At 53.4% G+C, this 27048-nt stretch overlaps 12 protein-coding genes across 12 annotated transcripts; 9 read left to right on the top strand and 3 right to left on the bottom strand.

Moving 5' to 3' along the window:
• Nucleotides 1-116: 116 nt before the first annotated feature.
• On the top strand, nucleotides 117-1665 carry LTS14_008992 (uncharacterized protein; the record flags this gene model as incomplete). The annotated part of the gene is made up of 2 exons (XM_064841675.1): nucleotides 117-335; nucleotides 391-1665. 2 exons carry the CDS (start codon nucleotides 117-119, stop codon nucleotides 1663-1665), a joined length of 1494 nt encoding a protein of 497 aa, XP_064690838.1.
• A 607-nt stretch (nucleotides 1666-2272) lies between these two features.
• On the top strand, nucleotides 2273-4234 carry LTS14_008993 (uncharacterized protein; the record flags this gene model as incomplete). Its single annotated transcript, XM_064841676.1, has 2 exons — nucleotides 2273-2566; nucleotides 2636-4234. 2 exons carry the CDS (start codon nucleotides 2273-2275, stop codon nucleotides 4232-4234), a joined length of 1893 nt encoding a protein of 630 aa, XP_064690839.1.
• An 11-nt stretch (nucleotides 4235-4245) lies between these two features.
• On the top strand, nucleotides 4246-5832 carry LTS14_008994 (uncharacterized protein; the record flags this gene model as incomplete). The annotated part of the gene is made up of 5 exons (XM_064841677.1): nucleotides 4246-4700; nucleotides 4750-4888; nucleotides 4942-5292; nucleotides 5348-5513; nucleotides 5567-5832. 5 exons carry the CDS (start codon nucleotides 4246-4248, stop codon nucleotides 5830-5832), a joined length of 1377 nt encoding a protein of 458 aa, XP_064690840.1.
• A 2122-nt stretch (nucleotides 5833-7954) lies between these two features.
• Nucleotides 7955-8279, top strand: LTS14_008995 (uncharacterized protein; the record flags this gene model as incomplete). Its single annotated transcript, XM_064841678.1, has 2 exons — nucleotides 7955-8032; nucleotides 8094-8279. The coding sequence occupies 2 exons, from the start codon at nucleotides 7955-7957 to the stop codon at nucleotides 8277-8279; spliced, it is 264 nt and encodes an 87-aa protein (XP_064690841.1).
• Nucleotides 8280-8429: 150 nt separating this feature from the next.
• Nucleotides 8430-9811, top strand: LTS14_008996 (uncharacterized protein; the record flags this gene model as incomplete). The annotated part of the gene is made up of 4 exons (XM_064841679.1): nucleotides 8430-8543; nucleotides 8611-8982; nucleotides 9049-9200; nucleotides 9259-9811. The coding sequence occupies 4 exons, from the start codon at nucleotides 8430-8432 to the stop codon at nucleotides 9809-9811; spliced, it is 1191 nt and encodes a 396-aa protein (XP_064690842.1).
• A 1481-nt stretch (nucleotides 9812-11292) lies between these two features.
• Nucleotides 11293-13896, top strand: LTS14_008997 (uncharacterized protein; the record flags this gene model as incomplete). Its single annotated transcript, XM_064841680.1, has 1 exon — nucleotides 11293-13896. One exon carries the CDS (start codon nucleotides 11293-11295, stop codon nucleotides 13894-13896), a length of 2604 nt encoding a protein of 867 aa, XP_064690843.1.
• A 761-nt stretch (nucleotides 13897-14657) lies between these two features.
• Nucleotides 14658-16863, top strand: PRD1 (metalloendopeptidase; the record flags this gene model as incomplete). The annotated part of the gene is made up of 2 exons (XM_064841681.1): nucleotides 14658-16564; nucleotides 16626-16863. 2 exons carry the CDS (start codon nucleotides 14658-14660, stop codon nucleotides 16861-16863), a joined length of 2145 nt encoding a protein of 714 aa, XP_064690844.1.
• Nucleotides 16864-17156: 293 nt separating this feature from the next.
• Nucleotides 17157-18341, bottom strand: LTS14_008999 (uncharacterized protein; the record flags this gene model as incomplete). The annotated part of the gene is made up of 1 exon (XM_064841682.1): nucleotides 17157-18341. One exon carries the CDS (start codon nucleotides 18339-18341, stop codon nucleotides 17157-17159), a length of 1185 nt encoding a protein of 394 aa, XP_064690845.1.
• Nucleotides 18342-19157: 816 nt separating this feature from the next.
• On the top strand, nucleotides 19158-19817 carry LTS14_009000 (uncharacterized protein; the record flags this gene model as incomplete). The annotated part of the gene is made up of 2 exons (XM_064841683.1): nucleotides 19158-19188; nucleotides 19210-19817. 2 exons carry the CDS (start codon nucleotides 19158-19160, stop codon nucleotides 19815-19817), a joined length of 639 nt encoding a protein of 212 aa, XP_064690846.1.
• Nucleotides 19818-20703: 886 nt separating this feature from the next.
• On the bottom strand, nucleotides 20704-22065 carry CDC73 (accessory factor associated with RNA polymerase II; the record flags this gene model as incomplete). The annotated part of the gene is made up of 2 exons (XM_064841684.1): nucleotides 20704-20711; nucleotides 20793-22065. 2 exons carry the CDS (start codon nucleotides 22063-22065, stop codon nucleotides 20704-20706), a joined length of 1281 nt encoding a protein of 426 aa, XP_064690847.1.
• A 1698-nt stretch (nucleotides 22066-23763) lies between these two features.
• On the top strand, nucleotides 23764-24427 carry LTS14_009002 (uncharacterized protein; the record flags this gene model as incomplete). The annotated part of the gene is made up of 2 exons (XM_064841685.1): nucleotides 23764-24199; nucleotides 24243-24427. 2 exons carry the CDS (start codon nucleotides 23764-23766, stop codon nucleotides 24425-24427), a joined length of 621 nt encoding a protein of 206 aa, XP_064690848.1.
• A 483-nt stretch (nucleotides 24428-24910) lies between these two features.
• Nucleotides 24911-26877, bottom strand: TMT1 (trans-aconitate methyltransferase 1; the record flags this gene model as incomplete). The annotated part of the gene is made up of 2 exons (XM_064841686.1): nucleotides 24911-25653; nucleotides 26421-26877. The coding sequence occupies 2 exons, from the start codon at nucleotides 26875-26877 to the stop codon at nucleotides 24911-24913; spliced, it is 1200 nt and encodes a 399-aa protein (XP_064690849.1).
• Between the last annotated feature and the right edge of the window lie 171 nt (nucleotides 26878-27048).

Here is a 27048-nt window from a genome sequence, read left to right on the forward strand (position 1 = left end):
CGTGCATGTGGACGTGAACTCCTGCCAGTGTTAGCTTGAACCTATAGCGATTTAGACCTGCGGTACCTTGGTTCGTCTTGTACAGTAAGAGACTGTCCTCTCTTGGCTACGACATCATGGCAGCAGCACACTCCCCTGCATCGTCACCACGGTTGCCCTCACCTCCACCAATCGCCGAAGATCAACTCGGACCTGCATCACCCGGCTTGTCGCTGTTCGAAGAGCATGGCAAGCTACCGAGCAATGCGATAGACACGGGAGCATCGAGGCGGATACGGCCGGGCACGAAAGCAGAAGACATGGCCGAAGGGCCACCATTGGTTGAGCTCCATGAGGTGTGCAGCGAGCATGATAATGAGAGCATAGATCAACACTTACGAATACATACAGATCGACTCAGCCTTCCAACTAACCGAACACCTCAAAGCCCTCCACTACAACCACACCCACCCACCCAACACCACAACCACGAACCCAATCGTCCCCGAGATCGCCAAACAGCTCGCCCAACCACCGCCCAACACCTCCCGCGAAATCTGGCTCTACGAACTCGGCCGCTTCCTGATCCAGAAAACCAACTCGATCATCGTCGCTCTCTTCGCCGACGACCCTCCTTGCTCCCCGCAAACCTGCTCTGAGATGCGCGCAAGCGAATGGCAGTACCTCTGCGCCGTCCACGACCCGCCTAAGAGCTGCGCCGCGATCGACTACTGCTGCCACACCCTCGACTGGGCCGCCACGACCTTGACAAGCAGTAAGATGTTCCCGTCCCGTCTTGGCCTCGGGTCTGGTGCTGCGGGTCTGGGTGCTGGTCCCCAGAACGCGGATAAAGTGCTTCAGCATCAGATTAAAGAGTTGACGAATATTTTCCGGAGGGTGTATAGGATTTATGCGCATGCTTGGTTTCAGCATCGGGAGATGTTCTGGCGGGTCGAGGGGAAGACGGGGTTGTATGTGCTTTTCAAGACGGTTTGCGATGAGTATGGGTTGATTCAGGCGGAGAATTATACCATCCCGCCTGAGGCTGAGGGGTTGGAGCCGGCGGAGCTGGTGGTGGAGGAGAGATCACAGCTGCCTACGAGTGTGTTGGAGCGGCCGGGCAAGAACGAAGAGGTACAGGACAGTGTGACGGAGGAGAACAGAGTGCTTGCGGTTGGTAACACGATTCAGAGGCATACGAGGACGAAGTCAAACCTTACGGATTCCGCGGCTAGTATCAAGGAAGAAGACGAGGAGCCCGAGACTGAGATTGATCAGCGGAAGCCTGATCTCGGGCGTCAGGCGAAGGAGATGAAGGCTATAGCTGAGAGCTTACCGCAGCCGGGACAGAAAGTTGAGAAAGCTGAGGACAGTTTTGAGAAAGAGCCTGCTGAGACTGCGGAGGGTGGGACGAAGGATAGTGAGGACGAAGTGGAAGGAGAACCGAACCTTGGTATCCAACGCAGTGATACTATCAAGCCTCATCACAAGGAGGCTGCGTCCGAGCAGACTGAAGAGAGCGAGGATGTGGAGACCACTGTTGTGGAAGTCGAACCAGACGAGGCTGAGGATGGAGCAAAAGAGCCAGCGATTGTGGAGGTCGAAGGAGAGGCGAAGGTGGAGGTCATGGAGCCTGAGGCGCCTGCCAAAGAACCGGAGGAGGCTGGCAAGAGTGTTGCGGATTGATCTGAGTATCACAGTGAAGCTCAGTACCGCGTATCAGGGTTCGGACTCTCGTGCTCGCTCTCGATATACGAAGAAAGTGCAAGATGCAATTACACCAACCACTGGGTGCAAAAGGAATTATGAGATTCGACGGTTATATGATACCCAGGAACATGTGGCATATATTCAATTCTGCGCATGTGGCGCCTAGCGGCGACCGAAGATAATAGAAGAAGGAAAATTTCGTAAGGAAGACTTCGTTGCTTCTTTGGACAGCGCCACCGAACAGGATGCCTGCATGGAAAAGCCTCTTTGTCCACCGACCAAGCATAGTAGCGATACTCTGTAAACCTTGTTCAACGCATTCATGGGGGATGATCATACAGCACTATGTAAACGCAATGCGGGAAAGCAGTGCTTCCACGTGACTGACGAGGATAGCGTGCCTTCCTCGTGAGAGCATGTTGCGGATACTCCCGGGCTTCACATGAGTCGGCGCTCAACCAGCTAGCTTGACTTGGCGCACGCTGCCTCCGTTTGTATTTGTGCGAAAAGCCATTGTGGATTCGCACTCGCCGCCAGTATACAACAATCTCGTCCTCAAGAAGTGGCTTGGACGACAAGCACAATGTCAGACACGAGTTCGGAGACATACGAGGGATACCGTGACCTGCCGGCTGGCCAGAAATCGCTTGAGCCATCGTTTGCGCATTATCGCCTTCTTCGCGATGCTGATCGTGGTGCTGTCAATCGAAAGACAAGGCTTGTTACCCTTCATACTGGTGGGACGGATGCAGAGAAGGCATCGATCAGGAATCTGACGGACGTCGCCGAGTCTTGGTGCAAATGCACCATACTCGCAGGCAATGACTGGTCGATCGCGTCCGGCGAATGGAAGTTTCGTGTGACCTTTGACAGACTGGTATGTGCTCCATAATCTCTACCATACAGTTGTCAAGCTACTGGCCGCTAATACAAATTATCAAAACAGCTAATGATACCAACTCTGAGACTCGAGTGTGCCTTCGATGAGATCCCGAGATTCTACATCCATACGAGCAGCTACAGCACTACGGGCGTCCACGGCCGTACACCAGGTCGTCCCGCGGTGACTGATCCTAAACTGATACTGGAATTCCATTTCTTCCCAACAGGCGATGGCCTTGAGGGCTTGCAGGCTTTCCAAGTACTTGGCGATGATGTCAAGTTTGTGGCTCATGGAGCTACAAGCGAGGGCTTCAATAAGATACCTCTCCATATGCGCGACAATCCCACAGTGTGCAAGCTCAAGGCGATGCTCAGCCCACCAGCTAGTCATGATGTGACGCTTCGACTCCTCGACCTTCCCGACAGTATCGCCCGGAGGCTATTCAGCATGCGGGCTTCCCATCTGCCAGGTGGCAGTGCTCAGCTCCTGGATATCTTCAAAGGAACAAACTCTGGCCACAGGCACACCGAATGGGGAGCTTTTGGGACAAGTCCGGGCTCCATACGTCCGCCTCTTGCCATGATGCAAATGAATCCACCACTACCAATGACGCCCTTGAGCAGCGGCGACACATTTTCCACCACCACACAAGCTAGGATCGAGCTCTTGTACTCAATCCACTCGCTTCATCAAGAAGAAGTCGATGGTCTGAAGCTGTGGGCTAGGGGCACCCATACTGGCCAGCTTTGCGCATTCGAAGATGTCGCCTACATGGTGGTCAAGTTTGGTCCCTTCAACAAGCTTGGAAGCGCAACCGATCACCGGAAGTTCCGTCTCAATGATCGCATCCACGTCAAATTGAGTTGGCGGTCGCCTCACGGTAAAAGAAATGATCATAAGCTCGGCGGGATCCATTGCACAGCGGCCGTGCAGCTGAGACCACATGACGCCGTCTTCATGATTCCAGGCATTGATGTCAAGAAGTTCCCGGGCATCTGCCAGAATCGCGATGACTGGCATGCAGACAAGTTCGATGTCAGGTGCGATCCTCATATCAGCAGCTTCGCGGTCTCGAATCAGCTGAAGACTGCGGATGCCCTTTCCAACCCTCGCAACGCCTTCTGGCGTAAGATCGTGCTCAATCAGCTTCATGATGACATCGAGACTGTCGAGATTGCGACCAAGAGGAAATTCGATCCGCAAAGCAAGCCACGCGAGGTCTCGGACGAAGCTGTACGCCAGGCCATGGAGGCCGATGGACCCAAGTTTCGCAAGCAGATCCAAGACGCTTACCAGGAGATGCTGAATTCTCGCAAGTGGAATCCTGAGCAGCTGGAGGCGCTCAAGACAGTTCGAAGTGTGGTCGGCAGTATTGTGCTCATCACTGGCCCCGCTGGGACGGGCAAGACACTCGTGCAACAGGCCATATGTTCCTTCGCCTATCTGCTGGGTTTACACGTCTTAGCTGTGTCACCAGCCAACAGCACTTGCGCGGACTTCATGAGGAAATTAAACAAACTCTTTCCGCATATCAAGGCCACTCGTGTGTTCCCAGCGTCCGCCGAGCTCGATAACAAGGGAATACCAACGGCGAACCCGTGGTTGCGCCTCCGGCTGGTCATGTCAGTGGCGAGTCCATGGGACTGCTGGACTTCGACCTAGCCCGTGCTGCGATGCGGAATCACAAGTATGAAGAAGGTCGAGATTATGGGCTCCAGACCCAGGTACTCGAAGCTGCCTATGCTGGCGATCGCGTCTACAAGAGCAAGGTAGCTCGTCAAGGTCGGGTAAACACATGGGACGTGCTGCAGAAGTGTATCAAGGATCGTGATGCAGGCACGTTCGATATGCAAAGCTCGGAAGATAGAGCGGCTTACTCCGAGAGCTATGCCAAGTGCAAGCAGCATTTCCTCGCACATCAGCGTTTGGTGTGCACGACCACCGGCAACGTTGCGTGTACTGAGCTTGCGCTGTCATGGGCTGTTGACGACGACGATCTCGGTGTGCGTTGCGCGGGTGTACTGCTGGTCGTCGATGAGGCGTGTAAAGATCAGGAGATTGCGACACTGAGCTCGATCTTTGTCAAAAAGCATAAGTTGGTGGGCGTGGTCATGGTCGGTGACAAGAAGTATGAGTAATCATGAACAGATGTTCGCTACTGTGCTGACACCTTCTAGGCAACTAGAACCAACGGTGAGCAGCCAAGGCAAGGGTTCGATCTTCAATCACTTTTCAGAGAGGGCCAGCATACCGTTGCTCTCGCGTCTCAAGCGTGGTGGCTTCCCCTGTGTCGAGCTTGTGGAGCAGCATCGAATGGTAAGTTGTATGAGAATCGCAGCAACAAGATAACGGAGACTGATCATCTCCAGAATGTCCATGTGGCCAAATGGCCGAGCAAAGTATTCCACGCCGACAAATCACGGCACCACAAAGACTGCTACCATCCCCTGGCCGAGGCGAAGCCAGGTCTTGACAACTGCCTCCGCACCATGTTTCTTGCCTTTCTTCTGGTGGGGACTCGAGAAGCCCTCACTGACGAGCAGCTGCGCACCGCGTACTTCGAGGTTCCTGGCACACGCCGACCGAGCAGCAACGGCACTTCATGGGTCGTGCGCGAGCACATCCGCCCCTTTTTCGAGCGGATCTCTTGGCATCTGAACGCATATTATCGAGGCAAGACTGCGGAGAATGTGATGGTTATAGCAGCATATGGCGAAGCTGTAAGTGTATGGTGGTCTGAAGCAATTTTTTTTTGATATACTGATGTCTTCCTAGTGTGCGCGCTGGTCCGAAGCTTCGAACGACATTCGCCGCAAGAACAACCTCATCTTGGACGATATGCCGACCATCTGCACGATCGACTCCACTCAAGGTCGAGAGGCTACAAACGTCATCATTGACTGCTCTGTACAGACCGATGAGAAGAACTATACTTCAATAGGTACGTTCTTGCTCTTAGCTCTGCTATACAAGCCATTGACCTCTTGTGTACAGGTTTCGTCGACGATCCGAAGCGGATGAACGTGGCCATGACTCGTGCGAAGGAAGTCCGTATCTTCATAGGCGGACGGTGCGCTGAGAAGAGGGTGTTGAGTGGCATCGCATACGTCGACTACTACTGGCATTGTGTGCGGAACAATTTGATGTGGATTGTCAATTCGAGTCTGATCACCTCCGAAGGCTCGACTTGGCTCAAAGACATCGTCAAGAGGGACATCACCTTGCCCCGCACGCTCAGCGACGACGTGGCTCGACGTTGAGACTCGGAGGCCGCTAATGAGATATCATTGACGATCTTGCTATGAGACGTGAGTCTCTGTAGACAGATTCTGTCTCTGGCAGATATCTGAGCTGCAAACAGATTCGATATCGTACGTACAGGAATTCACAACACATTACCATGTCAATCGAAGCTAGACTCGATGGTATTGGGAAGAGTGTGAAGTGCATCACACGCCTGCCAATAGCAGACTGTATGGTAAGTAAAGTCAGCTTGTAGAAGTGAAAGCTAACTCAGTGCGTGAGATCAATCACTCGATGCCTGACGAGAAGTAAGCATCATGGAGCTTCTAAGGTTGGGACGTCTCCGTTCCTTCTGCGCATGATGTATATCATCCCGCCCATTCCTTGCCGCCTACCTAATACAAGCATACTTCACAAACCCTCCACTGACCAGAAGACCTAAAAGAGGTCGACAATATTGATCGCAACAAGTTGGCCCATAGCATACACGACATGGACTACCTGTACTACCTCAGAATCTACATGACTCTTCACAACATTGTCGCATTTCCAATTGCTTACTACAACAGCGCCTGGCATGATCGGACTCGTCTGAAGTTCTCTATGGTTGGACTTCAAATCACCTGGTTCATAACATATTTGTTGCTCAGGATCGACTCAGACGAACCGGGCAATATTTTGGACATCGCAACGCATTCATGGAACTTCTATATCTAACTAGGTAGCCTTGTGGTGGTATCTATGGTCACGCACATCTACAGCCTCTTTTCATACGCGGCAAATGCCAGGAATCTACTCCACGAGATCCGAGAAATGGAGAAGCCTGACGGCATAATCAACAGACTTGCGACGGAGAATACTATCTGCAGCCATCGTTCACTCGAGCGTTGTTTCTGGCTTGCATGGGCGTTGATCATGGTCACATGGCTAGCTCAGTCCCTGCTGTTGATGGAGATCTCTTCGACGGCGGGCCCGGCGCGCGAGGCAGCCGCTTGTATTATGAGCACGCTAGGGAACGCATGTTGCTGGTGTGCGGTCTCGATTGCACTCCTGGAAGACCAGGTCACCACTGCTTGGCAATGGGATGATACCAAAGGAACCGCGATCACGAATCTAGAAGACATTCAGATCGCGTACTCGCGGCAGTGGTGCATCATGCTGTTCGTAAAACCACGATGTGGAGAGATAGCTCTAGTATGAGTATGGACCAGAGGAGAATCTTCTGCGGCTGTCAGCTGTACGCGATGCTCGAGCGAAGATGGAGTCGAATATTGTAGCCCATGGGCTGATGAAGTTGAGCAGTTGGATGTCTCCGAGAGAAGTTGCTAAGGGGTAGCTAGCCTTGTCGGTGCTATGCTACTGTACCTGGCCTGGTCTTCTGGCCAACTCATCGAGCATGATCTGCTTGGTGCATGACATAGCAGGCTGAGAAGCCATGCTGCTCAACGGCGATATTCATGTCTTTACGTGCGTACAGAAGCCTTAGCCTGGTACAGTCCACAGATCTCGACATGCAGTTTCCAAAGCTTTTACAAACCTCGTCAGCTCCCGAAGATGGCAGCAAAGCGCTTGTGTCCCAGTGCGATCGCCAAATCGGACATCCATAGTCAAGATCGCTGCGTGATTGGCTCTGTATGTCACCACGAGAAGAATGAGGCGTTCTTGGCAGCCTTGCATGGACATCGAGGCGAAAGCGCAACGAGCCTCTGCATGAGACCACTCCATGCAGCAGTGGCGTGACATCTCATCGTGTCCATGTTTCCAAGAGAAGGATGATGCAGCAGATATCGAGTCGTTGAGCCCCTGATGACTACAGGAATCCGCTCCTAGTATATTTCCATGCTAATCATTTTTTGCTGGCAAGGCTGCGAAAGGCTACCCAACGCCATCTCGGCATTCCGATCGACAGCTTCCCTAGCACACCCGATGGTACGTCCGCCCGGGACGCCTCCGTACATGTGGCCGCTCTCGATCGAGACGATATTTTACTATTCCCGTCCCGTCTCTGATACATCTACCACTTGCAGAGAGGGCACCTATTCCCTAGAGTGAATACGATAGATAAGCGAGGGCGACAACCAGGTACCTGGCTTCATTCCTTACGCTGCAGACTTTGATTTCCAGACGTTCTCGGCGGCCATGACGAACTACTATCTGCTATGGCTGGCTTCAACAGCCCAGCTGCCATTCGAGACTGGAGATCCTTGGAGCAATGTGGTAAGCTCAAGCGACCTCGACAACTTGACATGATGTCCATGAATGCTTACGTTAATCTTAGATGAGCTTCTGCCTCGCCGCCGGCAGTCCAGCAATGATAGCCTACTCCCTTACCATTACGATCCTCAACCGCTTCTGGGTTCGCAAATCCTTTGGTGAGCTCCAGCAGAAGGCTCAGGGACCCAACGTTCGAGATCGCTATAATGAGTACGCTGGCCGTATCCGAGCGGCACAGTATCTGTTGTAGGAAGCCCAGCAGATACCGCTCCGAGCATCGCAGGAGAGAGGCTGGTTAAGCAGTCTGGTAGTCGTGCCCGCAAACACTCGCTGGTGGGAGTTGATGGAAGCTCGGCTGAAGAGCACGAGACGTGGGTTCACTGCATCGCTTGTGGCGCAAATGTTCCTGGCTGCCATTGCTTACCTGTTTACTGTCATCTCATCGTTTCTCGCGGCTCTGGGAGATCCAGCAACCGCGTTGCAGATCGCCTCAGGCAGTCTCTGGATCTGGCTGGTAAGGCACCTCGTTTGCATAACGAACGACGAGACACTGGTATCTCGGACGCTGATGTCGCTGACAGATCCCGGTCATTCTGGGATGGATCACAGTCGGTACCCAGTATAGCCACCACTCTATCCAAGATGCCCTGACCGCTGAGCGCGCCCATCGAGCCATGGAGCCGCCCATCTTCAACAACGAGTACACCGATTATGACGAGCAAAGAGGTCTCATCGTCCGTTCCGGTCTGACACCACAACCACACCGCGTGCAGACAGTCCAAGGAGCTTTCGATGCTCCCGATCCCGATCGACTGATCATTCCGAAGTGGTGCGGCTTCGGTGTCGAAGGCGACGAGCAGCAAAAAGGTCCTACGTTCAACTACGCCAGACTGTTCACCTGGTGGCAGCTGGCTTTCACAGTCAGGAGCGCGCTGTGGCAGACATTAGATCATGTGAGCCAAGGTTGAGTGTGTCAGGACGTATAGGGTCTTCGCCTACGCTGGGATGACGCTGCCAAGGAGGGTAACCTGACGGGTGACTGCGTGGAAACGGCTAGGTACTGCGGTGTTGCGACTCGGTCCATCAGGGCGTACCCGACCTGGACGAAGATGCCGTCCGAGGTGTACCGCAGGATGTTCGCGGCGGCATTGGCCGGCCTATTTGTCCAGTGGTGAGTGAGGCATGTTAACACCGAACATATCATCAGTCGCTGATTAGAGCTGTGTTAGGGGCACGACAGGCGCTTCCATTCTGATAGCTTACAAGACACCCACAGTGGGTCTTGGCTGTCGCTCGACCTCGTACATCGTCTATGGTGCGTTGGGAACTGTAGCCTGGATTCTACTTCTCGCGTCAGCACTCCTGTCCCACGAAGCCATGCTCCGGTATCAAGCACGGCATACACTCAATACGTCAATGGACTTTCGTATAAAGCATCAGCCTCAGAATCCGAATCAATACGTCCGCACCTTCATGCATTCGGCTATCTATGGTGCGGCGGTGATGACGAGGTATATCGGAAAGTGCTTGGCGATTCTGAGTACGGTGGTTCTTATCCTCAGCTCGCTATTTGAATTCATCGGCCTGTATGACAATTGCTGGTGTCAAGGCAATGCTATTGGGCTTGGGAATAAAGGATGGGTCGTCCTTTTCAAAGGCACGCCGGCCTTGGCAGCCTCGGCAGCCTCATCTTGGGGTGGTGGCTTGACCATGACTCTTGTGGATTGCATCGCCTCCTATACTTTCTTCGCGCTTGGGTCCATGAAGACGGACGATGACTGAGAGGATCCAATGGGACATGGAAGGCGTTCCCAACGGCACGTGACAATTATGACTTCTTGAAATCGCTCTGCTATAATGATGTTCAGAGGAGCTGATGGGGATCGCGGCTGCGGCAAGTGCGGCACATAGCGATATATAGCGGCCAGTAGCAGTCGTAGTATGTGGTGCTGCCCGATTGATAGACTGCGCCGTGTGTCCATGAGTACTGCTGGTAGTGGCGAGATACTGAGCTCCATCATTGGATTGTGGTACTCCAGTAGCCATCAAGGTGTAGATTGCCTTGATGGCTGTGCAGTCAGCATCTCCGTCACGCCGTGCTAGTCATAACGTGTCGGAAGCCGTGCTGATGCGACATGGTTCGTTGTATATCAATGAGACAGACAAGGCCGCCATTGATGGCTATGCCGTTATTGTGCACCAGTGGCTTGTCGACGATACATGTGCAATGCAAAATCGAGTCGTGCACAAGCCTGAGGCCGCAGCAAAAGGCGAGGCTATCCAAACTCTGCCTCCTGCAGGATGCGTGCGCACAAGGGCTGCAGAGTCTCAGCGGAACGACTTCCAAGAGGATGCAAGCCTCCAATCGCAGGTACCACACGGGTAGCCGCAGGGTACATGTGTCTCTCTTTCGCTGCTGTCTTCACGCTAGAACTGCGCCGAGCTCGCGTTTTACAGCGCAACATATGATTGAGCTGTCTCCTGCTGCCCGACTTTAAGCTGGAGATGGTTTGGTGGCGTAGGCGGAGCTGATGTGTTCGAAAAGCCAACGTGCGTGTTGGCTCACCATTTGCACCAACAACAATGGGGCTGTCACTCGTGTCATGCAATCATCGTTCGCACACGCAGTGCGCCTGATGCAGATCTCGCTCTCGCTGGAGAGGATAAACAGCTGAACGGGCCCACCTTCGTTGTCGATCCATAAGGACGGGTGCATAACGCTGTGTCGCTGCTGGTATTCTCGCTTCTCTCAAGCTGTCACTTCGTTATCACGTCTCAACGACAGCGGACGCGTGCATTGTGTGGCTCATATTATTGTCCATTTGCTGTGACGACGACGCTTGACCGTGTTCGCATTGGCTTCCCGAGAGGGCGGCGGCGGCGTCTGGCTCCTCGTCCCGTTAGGTGCTCGTGCTGGAACACACCGCATCGCATCACATCGCATCTCCAACCAAATTCGATCGGGTCCTGATTCATGAACGGTGCTCGAGCCTCAGCGTGAACCTTGACCAGCACGAAGAGTCACGAACCACAAGAACGACGTTCAACACTTCGACAAGACGAAAGAGACTCGTCTGCATTATCGTATCCCTTCTTCTTCTTGCAGCAACTCCGCACGACCTTTATGGATCCGTGCATATCGCGTACTACACCAGCAGCGGCAGTACCACCACATGGCTGAATTAGCACGAGAACTGCAAACCGCGTTCGCATACTAAGCCTGCCGACCCATCCTATCCTCGACCCGTGAGTGGTCACATCAGATGCCTCACCTCTTCCCATTCGCCAGCCATGGCAGCGGCGAGCATAATACCACTACCACTGTACAAGAGATGGAGCAGGATCGACCACATAAGGTGCATCGACGAGCACCTTCCCTATTGAGAGGTCTGGGTGGACTGCTCAAGAGGCATCATGACCATGATCTTCCTCGGGACATTGTTGAAGCGCCGCAGACTGCTCCTACTGAGGTAGCATCTACCGGAGACTACTTCGGACCTACTCGGAGACGTAGTTCAGAAGAGGTTGTCGCGGCTTCGAAGCGAGCCATACCATCTCTACCTCGACCACAGACGTTCCGTAGGCAGGAGTCTGAGAAGAGAGAGAAGCTTCAGCTCAACGAACCCAGTCCGACTGAGAAGCGTACTTTAAGCGTCGATCGACGACGTGGTCTCAGTGCAAGTGCTGCCAGGAGACCAAGCTCGCCGATTGTTCCTTTTCCGTCCTTCTCCATTTCAAGCATTGATCCGACGAATCAACCTCCACCAACGCAATTGGAACTACAATCGTCAAGTAACGGATTGCGGTCGACACGAGGTCCACCTGAGGGCCTGCCGCCGCTACAGATACCAGATCAGCCTCAATTCAACTCTGATGTCTTCATGGAGGATGACCAACCCGAAGATGATCAGCGTTCTATACGTGACGAATACGAGAGAAGCTGGATTCTCAATCTCAGTATGCACTTCCGCGACAAGTCGAATCGTGAGAAGTTCTTCGTCACGTACGCTGAGAAGCCAAACAAATGGCGTCGCATAACACTATCTTTGGACTACCGCGATGCTCCTGATGGTTCACTGGAAGCCGACATCAGCACACTTCATTACCAGCGTGACAAGAGCTTCCGCATTTACGAGGCTATCCGGGAGTCATTACCTGAAATCCAATACTACGATACCGTCACGAACCTCAAACTCGAAACGACACGAGACGACTGTCAACTACATGTCCATGTTCGTGAGGATGCCAATGAAATCATTCAATACCCTGCTCTCTCACTCTTCTCGCACGTAATCACACCTCTCTATCGCGAGGGCCAGCTGGAATTCATCTCCCACCTCTCCGGCTTCGTGTACAAAGTCCTCGCTGATGGCATGGTGGTCATCAAAAAGGAGATTCCTGGTCCCGACACAGTCGACGAGTTCTTGTACGAGGTCAACGCTCTTGACGCACTTGTCGACTGCCCGAACGTCGTGCAGCTTCAAGGTCTCGTCACTGATGAGTCTGGCTCCGTGGTCAAGGGTTTGCTTATCGGTTATGCATCGCAAGGTGCATTGGTAGATATGCTCTACGACTTTCGCGGCACGTCTGAGCTTCCGTGGTACAGACGGGAGAAATGGGCGAAGCAGATCCTGCAAGGCTTGACTGAGGTCCATGAAGCTGGGTTCGTGCAAGGGGATTTTACTTTGTCGAACATTGTCATTGATGCCGACGATAATGCTCTTATCATCGACATCAACCGACGAGGATGTCCTGTTGGCTGGGAGCCACCGGAGTTGAGTCGTCTGATCGAGAGCGGGCAGCGGATCGGAATGCACATTGGTGTCAAAACTGATCTGTTCCAGCTTGGAATGGTACTTTGGGCGTTGGCGGAGGAGATTGACGAGCCAGAGCGCGTCAGGAGGCCTTTACCGGCTGTTAATCTTGACGTTCCGGACTACGTCCAGCAGATCATCGATATCTGCTTGAGTGGTCGACCACGAGATCGCGCCGAGGCGAAGGAACTTCTTCGACTGTTCCCGGCCTTAGCAGGCGGAGCGCCGTCCCGTGCGGGGAGGTCAGTGGACTTCGGACAACATAAGCAAGCTATCAACGACAGCGTCTCAACCCATCGCTCGGACAAGGAGTACATTGACCCTGATATGGCAGTGACACTGGACGAGGTCCGCAGACCACGACCTGAGCATAGTCGGGCTTCGGACTTCACCTCTGCAGTCACTTATGTTGACCCGGACTCCAACCCGGCCTCGAGCTATAGATTCACAAGTACGGGTTCGTGGGTGGATGTCGAACATCGCCGAGGTCGATCGCCTGTCTCAAGCCGAAGGCGCAGGAGTTCACCGTACGGCCGCTCTGCTAGTAGCGCGACTTCTGTGTCGGTATCGTCTGAGACGTTTGAAAGGGTGCGTGATGTGCCTGGCCGTGAGCATAGGGATGGTGGGGAAAGGTGTAGGGTAGAGGAGATTGGCGACGAGACGCTGAGGTCTGAGTACCCACCTGCCATCGACGACGATGACTGTCTTCCGCCTTTGCCGCCCAGCTCGACTGACTTGCTCTCCGAGGTTCGCATTGCACATCAGCAGGAGCTAATGCGGAACAAGCAGCTCGAACTCATGCACCAGCAGGAAGAGGCATCCCAGATCCCACTTCTGCACACTGACTCCGGCTTTGATGAGACAATGATTGATGAGCTTGAAGTCCAGCCTGGGCCTGCTACGAATAGTTACGACACCAATCGCCACAACATCGGCTGTACGCTTCTGACCGGGAAGGTCATGGATGTTGTTCAAGCGCGCGAGCATGCTGGATCAGCAACAGAACCCAAGGATATGAGACACGGTGAGCTCGAGGATGAGCAAAAGTTATGATTACGACGAAATACGACAGGTAATGCATTGATGCCGGTGTCACGGAACGGCAGCGTGGTGTACTTCTACTTTTACTTCTATATCCATATTCAGCATTCCATGTATGCAGCAATTTTATCCTTTTCGGCATTGATTCGTCAGGTCTTGTGATACGTGTTTGGGGCTACGGCTGTTCGCGAGCTCCGAACAATGGCTGTCGACTCGATGGATAATAAGTGTCGTCCAAATCCGATATTCCTGCTCCTCTCCATGTTCTAAGAGAAATCGAGGCTGGAAATATACCTTCTCCGTCAGCGGCACTGGATTTTGATATGCCACCCCACTCCCCGCCATCTTGAAACGCGAACCCTGGTCGGCGATCACTTTGAGGCGCATGCACCAGTCGAAGGCTGAAGCAAGTCAATGATCACGAGCTCAGCTCCCGTACAACCACACCGCCCGATTCTTTCCAACAGCCACCTGCCTTGTCATTGTGCTCCCAAATAGGAAGTAGCCCCACCTACCAACATCAACTACCACATTCACCACACAATAATAATCTTCCATTCACATCAACTCTGGCTCCACCAAAGGGCTCACGTTCTCCCTTCTGCCGCCCATTCCTCCTCCTCTTCCTCCTCCTCGTGGTCATTGTGGCGCTCATATCTTACGTCCCGCGACTTCGAACGATTGTACGACAGATCTCGGTGCCGAAAGCTCCCTTTAGCTTTCCATCTCCAACCACACAGACACATCCTCATCGACCTCTGACAACCGCGACAATGGCAAGTGCCAAGCACAAGAAGCCGCCGCAGGCTCCACCACTCTTCACGCATACGCCTGAGAGCTTGGCGAAGGATACGAATAGTATTTTGAAGAGGAATCAGGAGCTGCAGGATAGAATTGTCAAGGATGTGAAGCCTGAGGAGGCGAGCTTTGACAATGTGATTCTGCCTTTTGCACGTGATGACGATCAGATGAGTCTGGAGACACACATCATCGGCTTCTACTCTGCTGTCTCCACCGACTCGAAGCTGAGGGATGCATCAGTAGCGGCGGAGAAGCAGATGGATGAATTCGCGATCGACTCTGTCATGCGGGAGGATGTTTTCAAGCTGGTGGATGCCGTATACAAGAAGCAGAAGGACGACAAAGATCTCGAGGCGGAGAATAGACGGTTGTTGGAGAAGGATCACAAGGGCTATATCAGGAATGGGCTTGGAATCTCTGCTGGCCCAAAGCGGGACAGATTCAAGGAGATCAAGAAGAGGTTGTCTGAATTGAGCATCATCTTCCAAAAGAACCTGAATGAGGAGTCGGGAGGATTGTGGTTCAAGCCTGGGGAGCTAGAAGGCGCACCAGCTGATCTGATCACGGGCTTGAAGAAGGGCGAGGGCGAGCACGAGGGTAAAGTGTGGTTGACTTTCAAGTACCCAGACCTCTTCCCTGTACAGAAGTACTGCAGAAATGCTGAGACGAGGCACAAGCTGTTTCTGGCGAATGAGAACAAGTGCAACAACAATATTGAGCTTTTCAAGGAGGCGATTGTGCTGAGAGATGAGGCGGCGAGGTTATTAGGATATCCCGATCATGCTACTTTCCGGATCGAGGATAAGATGGCAAAGACGCCTAAGACGGTAGATGACTTCTTGGGCGATCTGAGGAAGCGACTTGCGCCCGGTGGCCTCAAAGAGATTGAGAAGCTGAAGGAGTTGAAGGAAGCTGAAACTGGAGATGCGGAGCAGTATTTCTTGTGGGATCATCGGTTCTATGATACTCTGATGCTTGAGCGGGATTATCAGCTGGATCAGGAGAAGATCTCGGAGTACTTTCCTCTTCAGTCTTCTATCGACGGTATGCTTAAGATATTCGAGGAGCTCTTCGGCCTGGCTTTTGTCAAGCTGGAAGCAGAAGACCGCAACGCCATTTCCTCAACAGGCAAAGGCGACGACATCATCTGGCACCCAGACGTCCACCTCTTCTCCGTCTGGGACGACGAAGGCGAAGGCAATGGCTTTGTCGGATACCTATATCTCGACCTCCATCCCCGCGACGGCAAATATGGTCATGCAGCCAACTTCAACCTCTCACCCGGCTTCATCAACGAGAACGGTACCCGCCGCTACCCAGCCACAGCCCTCGTCTGCAACTTCAGCAAACCCACGCCCAAGAAACCTTCCCTGTTAAAACATGACGAGGTCGTCACCCTCTTCCACGAACTCGGTCACGGGATCCACGATCTAGTCAGTCGAACAATCTACTCCCGATTCCACGGGACCTCCACCGTCCGCGACTTTGTCGAAGCACCCAGTCAAATGCTAGAGAACTGGTGCTGGACGCCCTCCCAGATCCGCGCGCTAAGCAAGCACTACTCCCACGTCTCACCAGAATACGCGACAGCGTGGCAGGAGAGCGCGAAGGAGGAGAAGCAGCCTGGTGAGCATATGCCCGAGGAGCTGATCAAGAGTGTTGTCTCAACGAGACATGTCAATGATGCTTTGTTTAATCTCAGGCAGTTGCATTTCGGGATTTTCGATATGACTGTTCATGAGCCGAAGAGTCACGAGGCGGTGGTGAAGTTGGATGCTAGTGCGACTTACAACAGTTTGAGGCACGAGATCAGTAAACTTGATGGGCCGGAAGCGCTCGGTCAAGGCAACGACTGGGGACACGGCCAGGCGACATTCGGGTAAGCCTTTTCATCCTCAATGGTACACACCCAAAAATCCGAGCTAACCTCTTACTCACAGACACCTGATCGGCGGCTACGACGCAGGCTACTACGGCTACCTCTCCAGCCAAGTTTACAGCACGGATATGTTCTATTCGGTGTTCAAGAAGGATCCAATGGATGGGAAGGAGGGGCGACGATATAGACATACTGTTCTGGAGAAGGGGGGGAGCCAGGATGAGATGGACACGTTGAAGCAGTTTCTGGGGCGGGAGCCGAGTACAGAGGCTTTTTACAAGGAACTGGGGTTGGCTTGAGGATCCAATAATGGAATCAAATCTGCTGGCCTATAAGCCTCCGGTGAGTATAATACGGAGCAGAGGGAGGAGCCGTGGTGCAATCCCACCTCTGCCAGTGCTACCGATGACCAATGATATAGGACATCGAGAGCAGCACAAGCTATACTCAGACCCCGTCCTCCAACACTACCACCAATCACGCCGCAGGGCCAGACCGTACTTTGATCGCAAGTATCTACGTAGCATCACCTGACATCTTCCCTTCTCCCTTTGCATTTTGCCCCAATGCCCATACTCCTTTCTTCAGTATTTTATCCATGGACGAGCGTCAACCCCACAGTCCCACACTTCGCACACTTACCCGCAGGTAGCCGCCACATGCCCTCCGGCCCTTTCTCCGCCGTAGCAATAGCCTTCAACTTCTCCCTCCGCTTCTCCCCCACCAGCAGCATGACATCCATGGCACTCACATCCCAAACCTTGTCTTCTTCCGGTGCGGAATGGTACGCCAGCACTTTCTCCGAGATAGCGGTTTTGGCGTCTTCAATGGCGCCCTGCTCGAGACAATCACAGTATTCGTCGAAGCCCAGATGGAATTTCTTCGTGATCTTGACTGTGCCGTCGACGCGCCGGTGGAAAGTGTAGTCTAATCTCGTCTCCAGCAGTCCTTCGACTGGGGTTCGCAGCTCGATGTCGCGGATGTGCTTTGAGTCTGGACGGTTGGCCACCCATATTTTTTGGTTCGCGAGGGAGGCCATGGAGTGCTTCACTAGCAAATTATGATCGCTTTGTTGGAAGGTGAAGCGGTTGGAGGCATAGAAGATGGAGAGCAGCTCTTTTCGCATCTGCTTGCTTGCTATGGCTGCCGCTGGTTCTCGAGGATATGAGCGTTGTTCGAGCCGCTTCCGGCGGCCTTGAGTGACCCAGATTGGTCGGATGGAGGGTGAAATGGGTTCTTCCAGGACTGATATCAGCTCGTAGATCCTATTGCGTAATTCGGAAGGGAGCGTAAACAGGTGGAGTGGTATGGCTCGTTCCGGTAGTGGACCATGGTCTTTGGATGGTGCTGGTATCGCTTTCTTCAGCACCAGCTTCGAGGCTTTAGGTTTGCGAGCTTTGGCTGGCCGAGCTGGTTTCGCTGGAGTGGTCTGGTGTTTGTTCTTGCTAGACTTCGTAGCTTTGGCGAATTGCAGATGTGGCGAGTCTGGTCCGTAGTGTGCGCTTGGCCACGGTCGGGACCCTTCAGGTGGTTCGAAGTCGAAGACGCTTTCTTGGGAGATGTCCAAGCCACGAAGTCTCATGATAGTTTTCAACATACTCTCTTCTTGACTTGGGAGGCTCTCCGACATGTGCATTTGTGGTAGTGGCTGTGACGGATGACTAGGGATGGCACCCATATCAAAACGACGACGTTTGCGATCCTTGATAGTGCGTAGTTCAGAGCTGTAGCAAGTGCTGAACGCAACAGACTGACCAGCTTCTGCAGGTGCTCTCATGCCGGAAACTTCGTCACAGCGAGTGGGAGGTGCAGACGAGGGTGGGTGAAATACGTAGTAAGACCGGTAGAAGCAGCAGGCAGCAGGCAGCAGCGTTGCACGTGAATGGCGGTTTCAGACTCCTGGATAGGTCGTCGTAGTTGACTTGTGCTGGGCGGTGCGAACAGTCTTGTTCAGAAGCCTATCAGTAAATTGTGTGGACGTATGGTAGTAGTGTAGTCAGCCGATGTACCTCGCGCCTGCCCCGCTGACGTGCCACTAAACCCCACGCACATCGTCTCGGCATACCTAAGCTTTGGGCGATCGGGCCGTCACGGACCGTAGACGCTTGGTGACTCAAATGATCCTTTATATTAAGACAGGACCCCTCGGACTCACGTTGCTTCACAACAGAAACACAAAGTCTACCGTCATCAGGGACTTCCGTATCTAACTACAGCATGTACAAGTAATGTGGCAAGATCACGAAACTAGCCTCCGTTCTTCCCATCAACCTTTGTCCGAGCAACAGACGCACTGCCAACTTCGTGACTCGATACCACGATCAGAGAAGGTTTCTGCATGACGCCGGTAGCCGTGTCCGTTTCAACTTCCTTGCAGGCGCAAACGATAGCGCTCCAATGGACAGCTCGCAGGATGGCACGCTGCGCTGTCTATCTCTAGTAACGTAACACGGTAAGTGCAGGTGATACGTGTTCATACCTATATCACGCTACCATAAGCATGACTGAGCTTCTATATATCTCTCCGTCTTTGTGCTGTTCAAGAGCTCCCACATTTCTTCCTCACACAACAACATTGCCCAACATAATCAAAATGCCGATCAGCAACTACGGCGTCTGGAAGGGTACGCCCACGAGCTTTACAGCTCAGACTCTCCTACAAGACGAGTCGCCACACATCACACTCAAGTTCTCCGATGGCTCGGGAAAAGGAAAGGAAGCGGCGATCAACGTGGCGTCGACTGACTCCGACACCCGCCTCGTCTACTGGTTGCAGCGCCAGTGGGACCACCCTATCACCCAAGACCTGACACCGCTTGCCGATGGCTTCCATAAGGCATCTGGCAGCGGCACAGACCTATCCCTCGACTACGTCAGAACTACACCAGCGCTGGTAGACTTCAAAGCCGGCCAAGTCCTAGACGACAATGGTTCAAACTCCACCACTAATATCCTCGACCAACTCGAGCCAATCCTCAACGATGCCATCTCGGCCAAGGCTGACATCTACATCTTCGGCTCGAGTTACGGAACTGGTATACACGACATCCACATGAACCAGGGCTCGCAGCCACGATTCGCCAACGGTATCGGGGAAGACGGTGCTATAGTATTCCACTATGCTAGCGATGGGCATTTTGAGGCAGTCTTCTTGGCGTTCGCGAGCCAGAGCATTCCTACTAATGATCAGACGGGTGCTGCAGAGAGTGGTGGGCAGACTTTGGCGCAGCTTGCGGGGGCTGACAGTAGCTAGACGATTGTCGATGTGGACCATCGATTCGAGTGTGCAAGACCGGCTTGAAGCCTTTTGCTGAGCGTCTAGGCTTGTAGACCGCCAGCCAATCGAGCATTTCAGCATTGGCACTTTTTAGACCACAAAATGTTCGAGCCACAACTCTCTAGTTCCTGCCACAAGTCGGACTCACCATTGATTACCAGTAAAGAAAGGTGTGAGGGGTGTATGGCAAACGGAAGGAAACACATTCCATGGCAATCATTCGTGTGCAGTTCGGGTTTGCGCGCTATATGCGATGCTTCAAACGTCCGTAGCTACTTCCCTGAATAATACTGTCTCCACATCTTCGTCATATATGCTTGATCCTGAGACTGAAGATGTGCCGATGTGGTCTGTGGAGCTTGAGACGTAAGTGAGTGTCAGAAAGCACGTTCTCCCCTTGACGGGTTTCGTGATCCGAACTTGTGACCGCGAACCGTAATGTGCGTAGGGTTGAACAAGAGATGGGCGCAAGCTAGGCAAAAGGGAAGGAACGCATCCGGGGATATGTTGGTGTGATTCCGTGATTTGAGAAATTCTTGTGTGAAGCTACTTCCCTGACTTTCCCCCATGTGTCCAGTATCCTATATTCGCTTTCTCCTGAATGCCGAAGAGCTGCCGCCTGTGGTGTGCAGTCACGCAGGTGCAAACGCCAGCAGCTGGCGGTCTTACTGCTGTTACTGCTGCGTGGGGCTGACAGTCAACACTGATGCATGACTCGTGCCCAGACGGGAACGGAAATATGAGTCACAGGGAGAGCACAAAGACTCAAGATTTTCTTGCGTGGGAATTCTGCGCATTGCCTGGGAGCCCCTTTTGGGATGCCTGCTGCATGGACATCTAATCACTCGCCCCGAACGCCCGCTCAAAACGCTATCACAATACACATCCTCCTTAAATACTCATTGTCATCGCGGCCAAGGATACCAGTACACGGCTACCGCACCTCCTTACCCCACCCCATTTCCTTCATCCTCCCCTCAATATTCCTCCATACCTCCTCCACGACCTCCCTATCTCTCCATCGATCTTTGCCCTTATCGATCTGCGCCACCATGACACCTCGGCCCCAACCCTTGACACTATCCGGCACGATCTCGCCCTTCCATCCAACGTAGATGCCAAGTGCGTGGGAAAACAAGTCAGCAGGTTGTTGCCATTTATAGTTCTTGAATTGCCAGGTCTGGCCTGTCGTAAAAACAGCTACCAGACGCTCCCAGTAGTCCGGTCTGAACGTCGAGGGGTCGTCTACGAGGATGAATCGGATTGGTTTTGACGCTGCCAAATGTGGGATTGTGCGGGTAAGATGGAGGATATTTGACGTTGTGCCGGATTCCGGTGGTGTGTAGACTCCTTCTTCTAAGAACGACTTGATGTTGGGCATGCGTAGGAGACTTGATGCGGATGGTGAGAGGAGAATGATGGGCTCTGGTCTTCGTCCTGGTTGCGCGGCCTTGACCGGTGGTCGCAAAGCAGGGTTGTTTGTAAGTGTAGGCGCGGGTTGTCCGCCGGGTGGAACTCGAGATTTGCCGAAGAAGAGCACACTATACTTCTTTCGTACGTCACTGAAGTCCTGGATCTTGACGCCTCGGAGCATTAGATTGCGGTCGCCCATTTTCCTCTCTGCAGCGAAGATCTCTCGCAATCGCTGCTGCTCCCGCTTCGCTGCTGCACCGTCCGTCAAGTCGGCATCCCGCATCTCGACATCCTCGCCTCCTGCTGCTGTGGCAGCTGCATCCTTGGCCTCAGCTCGGGTAGCTTTGTTGGCGTCCAGTGATCGTATGAATTCGCTCTCCTCCTCCCCCACCTCTCCTGCCAGCCATTGGTTCAGGTCGAGCTTTTCCGCGAAGACCAAATTCGTTACGGTCTCTTGCTTCCCATTCGACCGCAATTCCTCATTCAATGCTTGCGTAGCCGCAATGTAAGTTCCCGCACTCTGGTCCTTGTTCTGCCAGCAGAAGAAGACGGAGCGAAGGTCCAGAGCTCTGTTTCCTGCTGCCACTGATACGAATCGTGTGATTTGCGGAAGCGGAATCGCGAGATGCTGTGCGCCATCTTGTATTGACTCGGTGTTGAAGATGAGATGTGTTGCGAGGGCGAGGGAGAGGGTGGTGTCAGTGGCTGTTGATGGGTCATCGCTCGGAGAGGGTATTGGAAGACTGTTGGCGGCGACACAGCCGCGGAGAAGGGTCAGAGGATCCGGTGGAAGACCATCGGTGGTCGTCATGACGGTAGGTGTTGAACGAGAGCAGATGCGAGTGATCGCAATGCTGAAGCAGCACAAGCTCAAATAATGTCGCGAAGGAATACGCGCTTGTGGGTCTGAGGAAGGTACGCCGATACTAGTCACGTGTTGAACGGGACAGCCCCGCTAGCCTATCTGGGGCTCATCTCAGAACAACCACGTTGGTCTGCGCTTCACGATTGCTACGGTCCAAGATGACATGCTGCGAACCCTGCTGCATTACCGTAGAAGCGAGTAAAGGCGCTGAGTAACGGTGCCGGAACAACCTTACAGCAACTCCGAGCTCGGGCTATGCGATCATCACTTCACACGGTCAATATCAAGCGTCCGGATGCCCTTCTGCTGTCAGGGGAGAGGGCAACGATCACAGAAGACCGCGATGCAAGCTGTTGATGTGCGTGTGGCAGCATGCCTGGCACTGCCACGAGGCCCCATGCAGCTGTGAAATGTCTATATTGATACGTCCTCTGAGTTGCGAGATCCACTGGCGCTACCGTAGTTTCCTGAGGCTGGGTCGGACCAAATGACATGTCACTGTGCACGTCCGAGCGTATCCCTAGTCTCTGCATATCGCTTTGAACTGTTCACTGGAGTGATATACGAGTTCGTTCTAGCACCGCCAATGTGCGTAATCGTGGGCTGTGAGCATCAACGTGAAACGCCCCTGGCTGTGCTGTGCCGCATGCATGCATCAGCGCTTTGCAAGCGAGCTGGTACAGCCTCTCCACTTGCTGTGTCTGAGTGCAAGACACTCGCCTCGACACTACGGTCGACGTGCTTCTGGGTTCGTCAGCTTATTATATGGAGGGCACCGGACGATCGGACGTCCTGACATGAACTACGTGACCTGTGACTGTCCACTCGTGCGACACGCATCATCTCCGTAGAGTCAACAGCATCTCAGTGTACGATACGGGAAGGCAGGCAGTGTGGCTGTGTCGATATCTGTAGAGATATAGGTAGCATCAGAGAGCAGCACTCTCTGTCCGCTCCAGACTGATACTACCAGAGCTCGGCCGGACGAGATATCTGCTGCTCGTTACAAGAGCAGCAGACGCAAAGTGACAGGTCGCAGCCACATCAGCCGTGAGAACTTGAAGTCGGATCACAATGGAGGTGCCAAGCTTTGCTTCGATAAAGGAAACCTTGAGTGGCGAAGTGATACCCGAAATATATATCTGTATTGCAGTAGAGCGGAACGCTCGTTGCACTCGGCAGATCGAGCTGCACGACCTTGCTCTTGCCATAGAACGCATTCGGAGGGACGACGCAACAACGAATCTCAAGAACACCAGGTCCATCATCGAATGGCTAGTTTGTCCAAGGCACCGAGAGTACACGAGCAGCGGCATAAATAGACATTATACCAGGAAGATCGAAGCCGGATGGAGACACGAGTTTCCTTTGGACTATTTCGCTAAGCCTTGCTCTCCCATGCAGCCTTCCAGGTTGGGCGACACCAGGGCGTCCCCTCGAACCAGCACACCAGACGAGCGGTGTCACGATCATGCCGGACGGCCTACGCCATCCTCTACTCAAAGCGAGCGCAGTCTCTCCACTCGCCAAAGCAATCACTTGGGGTCTCCACTATCACGGCAGCAGCGATCGTCCAGTGATTCGGGAGCTTTGGAAGCATCACTAAGTAACATCGTCCCACAAATCGTTGCAGACCACGTCGGTATGGATCCTTTCGTAACGGACGATACTCGAGAAGTTCAGCTTCCGAGCACCGGCCCGTTGGTGGGCTCGCAAGTGCGCGAAGGGCAAGTCGCAACGCAACTAGGCCAAGACAACCTCGAGATAGGCTCTACCCAGATGAATGATCGTCTGGTACCCGAAGCACGAGCAGAGGTGAATGAATCCGCAGTTCATACCAACGGGTCGTCTAGAAGACGCAGTTCTCCCGCAACACGGACTGGATTCGAGGCTGGCGAGATGTCGAAGTGGGCTCCGCAGACAGCGCATGATGAAATGCGAGATCTGCTGGGCCAGCCTCTGGAAAGCGCCAAGGCCAAGGGATATCTGTACATCTTCCCGGATGTCAACAAACAGTATATCAAGATCGGGTTCACCACAGGCAAGCTCTGGGACCGGTTCAGGAAGATTGAAGACAGTTGTAAGTCGGTGCAACGACTGACATTGGACTTTGACTCGCGCAGATCGTTGGCGAATATACCCTACATCCAGTTGCTTCGACTGGAGAAGCTCGTGCATACTGATCTTGCGCACTGTCATCGATATCTCCACGTCAAATCAAAAGGTCGATGGCGTGCACAGCATGAGTGGTTCGAGATCGATCCCAAGAGCGCCTACCAGACAGTCGAATATTGGTGGGATATCATGAAGTCAAATGAGATTCTGCCAGGTCGCCCATTGACGGAGAATTTCCAGGCTTCGCTGGACACTGGAGCAGATGCTGTGGTTGCTACAGTAGCCAGATGCATGGACGTGGACGACGCTTGGCGACTGGCACACCAAAATAACGAGCTTCGCCTTCGCAAGTGGAGCGCAATTTTGCCGGACAACTCCCGTGTACACCATCATTGGGTAGGGCGAAAGTGGCTAGTTGGTTGTGTTCTCGTCTTCGTGCTATCAAACATCGGGTGGCTGGTTTCTTGGTCTACTTGGAACGTGCAGACGATGGCATTCTGTGCCTCGGTCGCCGTGTTCGTGACAGCCATAGAGTACCTGACTATGCTTATGAAGCAGTCGACAGTCATGGGAAGTGTTGTGAAGGCTCATCGTTTCGCAGATTAGCAACCCAGATCGTTCGAGCAGCTCGTAAATGCCGGACATAGCCTCTGACAGTGTGCACTGGAAGTCAGCATCAAAACGAGTTCTTTCGAGCCATCACTAGACCAGAGCCCCACTCAATGTCAATGACATTGTCCTCCTTTCTGAACACTTCATCCGCGTCTGCCGCCTCGTCGAACATCTCATCGACCACATCGCCGTTACCGCCAGCACTTCTCGCGCTCATACTCGAATTCTCCTGGCTCCAGACATGATAATTGGACCAAGTTCTGAGGTAGCCTTTCATTTCTCCCACCGTCAACCGTCTTTCCATGAATAACATACCCTTGCCACTACGTCGGCCATTAGTACCGACCTCGTACTCGATCCGCTCGAGATCCTCCCAATCAGCATTTGGCGGCTCGATAACACGCAGCTTGTTCTGCGTATAGCTGCGTCCAGGCATCGACCAATAGCTACCTAGCTTGCCTGGCCGATCGTCGTACTGATACGTCTGCATGATCCTCGAAGCACGTGGAAAGTCAACGAAAACAGGATCGCTGTAGCCCCAGAACGCCAAAGTCCCTTCTGGTCGAACCAGTCGCCTCATCTCGGGCCAAAGCCTCGGATAATCGAACCAGTGCGCTGCTTGGCCGGCAACGACGAGGTCAACACTCCCTTCTTTCAAGCTTGGAGTACTCTCTGCCGATCCTTGCAGGAAGCCGATGTTGGCATACTGCTTTTGACCTGATATACTCGACTCAGCTTGCTTGATCATGTTAGGACTCGGATCCGTGCCGACGGCTCGATCGAAGTGCTTGGCTATCTCGCATGTCACTGTCCCGGGTCAGCAGCCTAGATCAAGACATAGTCGCTTCTGTCCACGGTGGTATCCTAGGATAGTGTCGTAGAACTTGGCTGGGTAGTTCGGACGGAAGGCTGCATACGAGACAGCGGAGAACGTAGACTTGCTAAGACGCGTTATTGAACACTCACGAACACGGATATGATGTGCAGCTTACGCGAAGGCTGCCATCGTATCCTGGCCTACATGTCCAGATTACTCTTCAGGTGGAGTGTTTGTTGACGAGAGTCAAGTCGAAGTTCTTGGTGTGCATTGACTCGGCCGATGTCGGCGTCGTTTGGTTGATGGCGAAACCTCTTCTCCTTCGTCGTTGCTATTCTTCCACTTGCCAAGCATTTCTGCGTCGACACTGCGTGCACGAATCCGGCCATAGGAGATCCGGGAATTGGTCGCTTGTGGTTATCAGCGACCAAGCAGGCCGCTGACTTACTCCAGCCGGGGCGTGGTTCCTTACAGACCACCATCAGTAGTTTCTGTATTGCATCGTAGCACGTACGGACGACTCATGGCGAGACAGAACAGCATCTTGGCTTCCATGGCATAGCGCCATCTCAAAGGCCATATTTACAGCTCTGCCGCCAGCGACTACTCTGAAATGCACAGGTACCATTCCCTCAGCGAGCCTACCGGATTTCGATGTCCTGCCACTCGTCGCAATCCATCAGGTCCAATGCGTTGGCGGTGTCATGCGGATAAGCATCGCCCACCACAGCATAATTTACCAAGTCCGTCTGCTCACCAGCGCGATCGTCGCCCAGTAATGGCCTAAGTACCAGTGGGAATACGGCCGCTGCCACCAGGAATACAACATCACCCTCCTCCGCCACTTCGGGCCCGAGGCCAAGCAACATTGCGGACGGACAAGGTGGGTGACTAGGCTTGGATATGCAGAACAACCTCCGATTCTGAGCCCCGGTGGGTACCCAGTACGGAGGGGGTGTGACCTCGTGGCCCAGGATGAGCTGCTCGATAGAGGCTCTCGATGGCAGCAGATCATCATGGTAGCAAGCTGCAAGCCTCCAGTACCGCTCCATGTCCGAGCTGTTGAACCACTGAGCCAGCTGCGACGGGGCAGGAGGCGACCCTCCGAACTCGTCGTATGCACGTTTACAGCAGGCCATAAGAATCAATTCACGGAACGCAACTCGCCGGCCATCAAGTGGCAGAGACGTGGTGGCGTTGTCGGTGTCAGTCATAATCTCCCGCCACCAGTCAATGCGGTCCTTGCCAGGACATCCAACCACTGGAGGACAATCGAGCAGAAAGCGGGACGTCTGGTCGAAGGTCGTCCTCGAAAAGAACGCCCTCGTTGGAGTACCCAGCTTTGATACACGCCCTACAGGCTTACCTTGGACAAGAAGACTTCG

The sequence above is a fragment of the Recurvomyces mirabilis genome (assembly GCF_035927965.1).
Source record: "Recurvomyces mirabilis strain CCFEE 5264 chromosome Unknown scaffold_28, whole genome shotgun sequence".
In the NCBI taxonomy this organism is placed as follows: Eukaryota; Fungi; Ascomycota; class Dothideomycetes; order Mycosphaerellales; family Teratosphaeriaceae; genus Recurvomyces; species Recurvomyces mirabilis.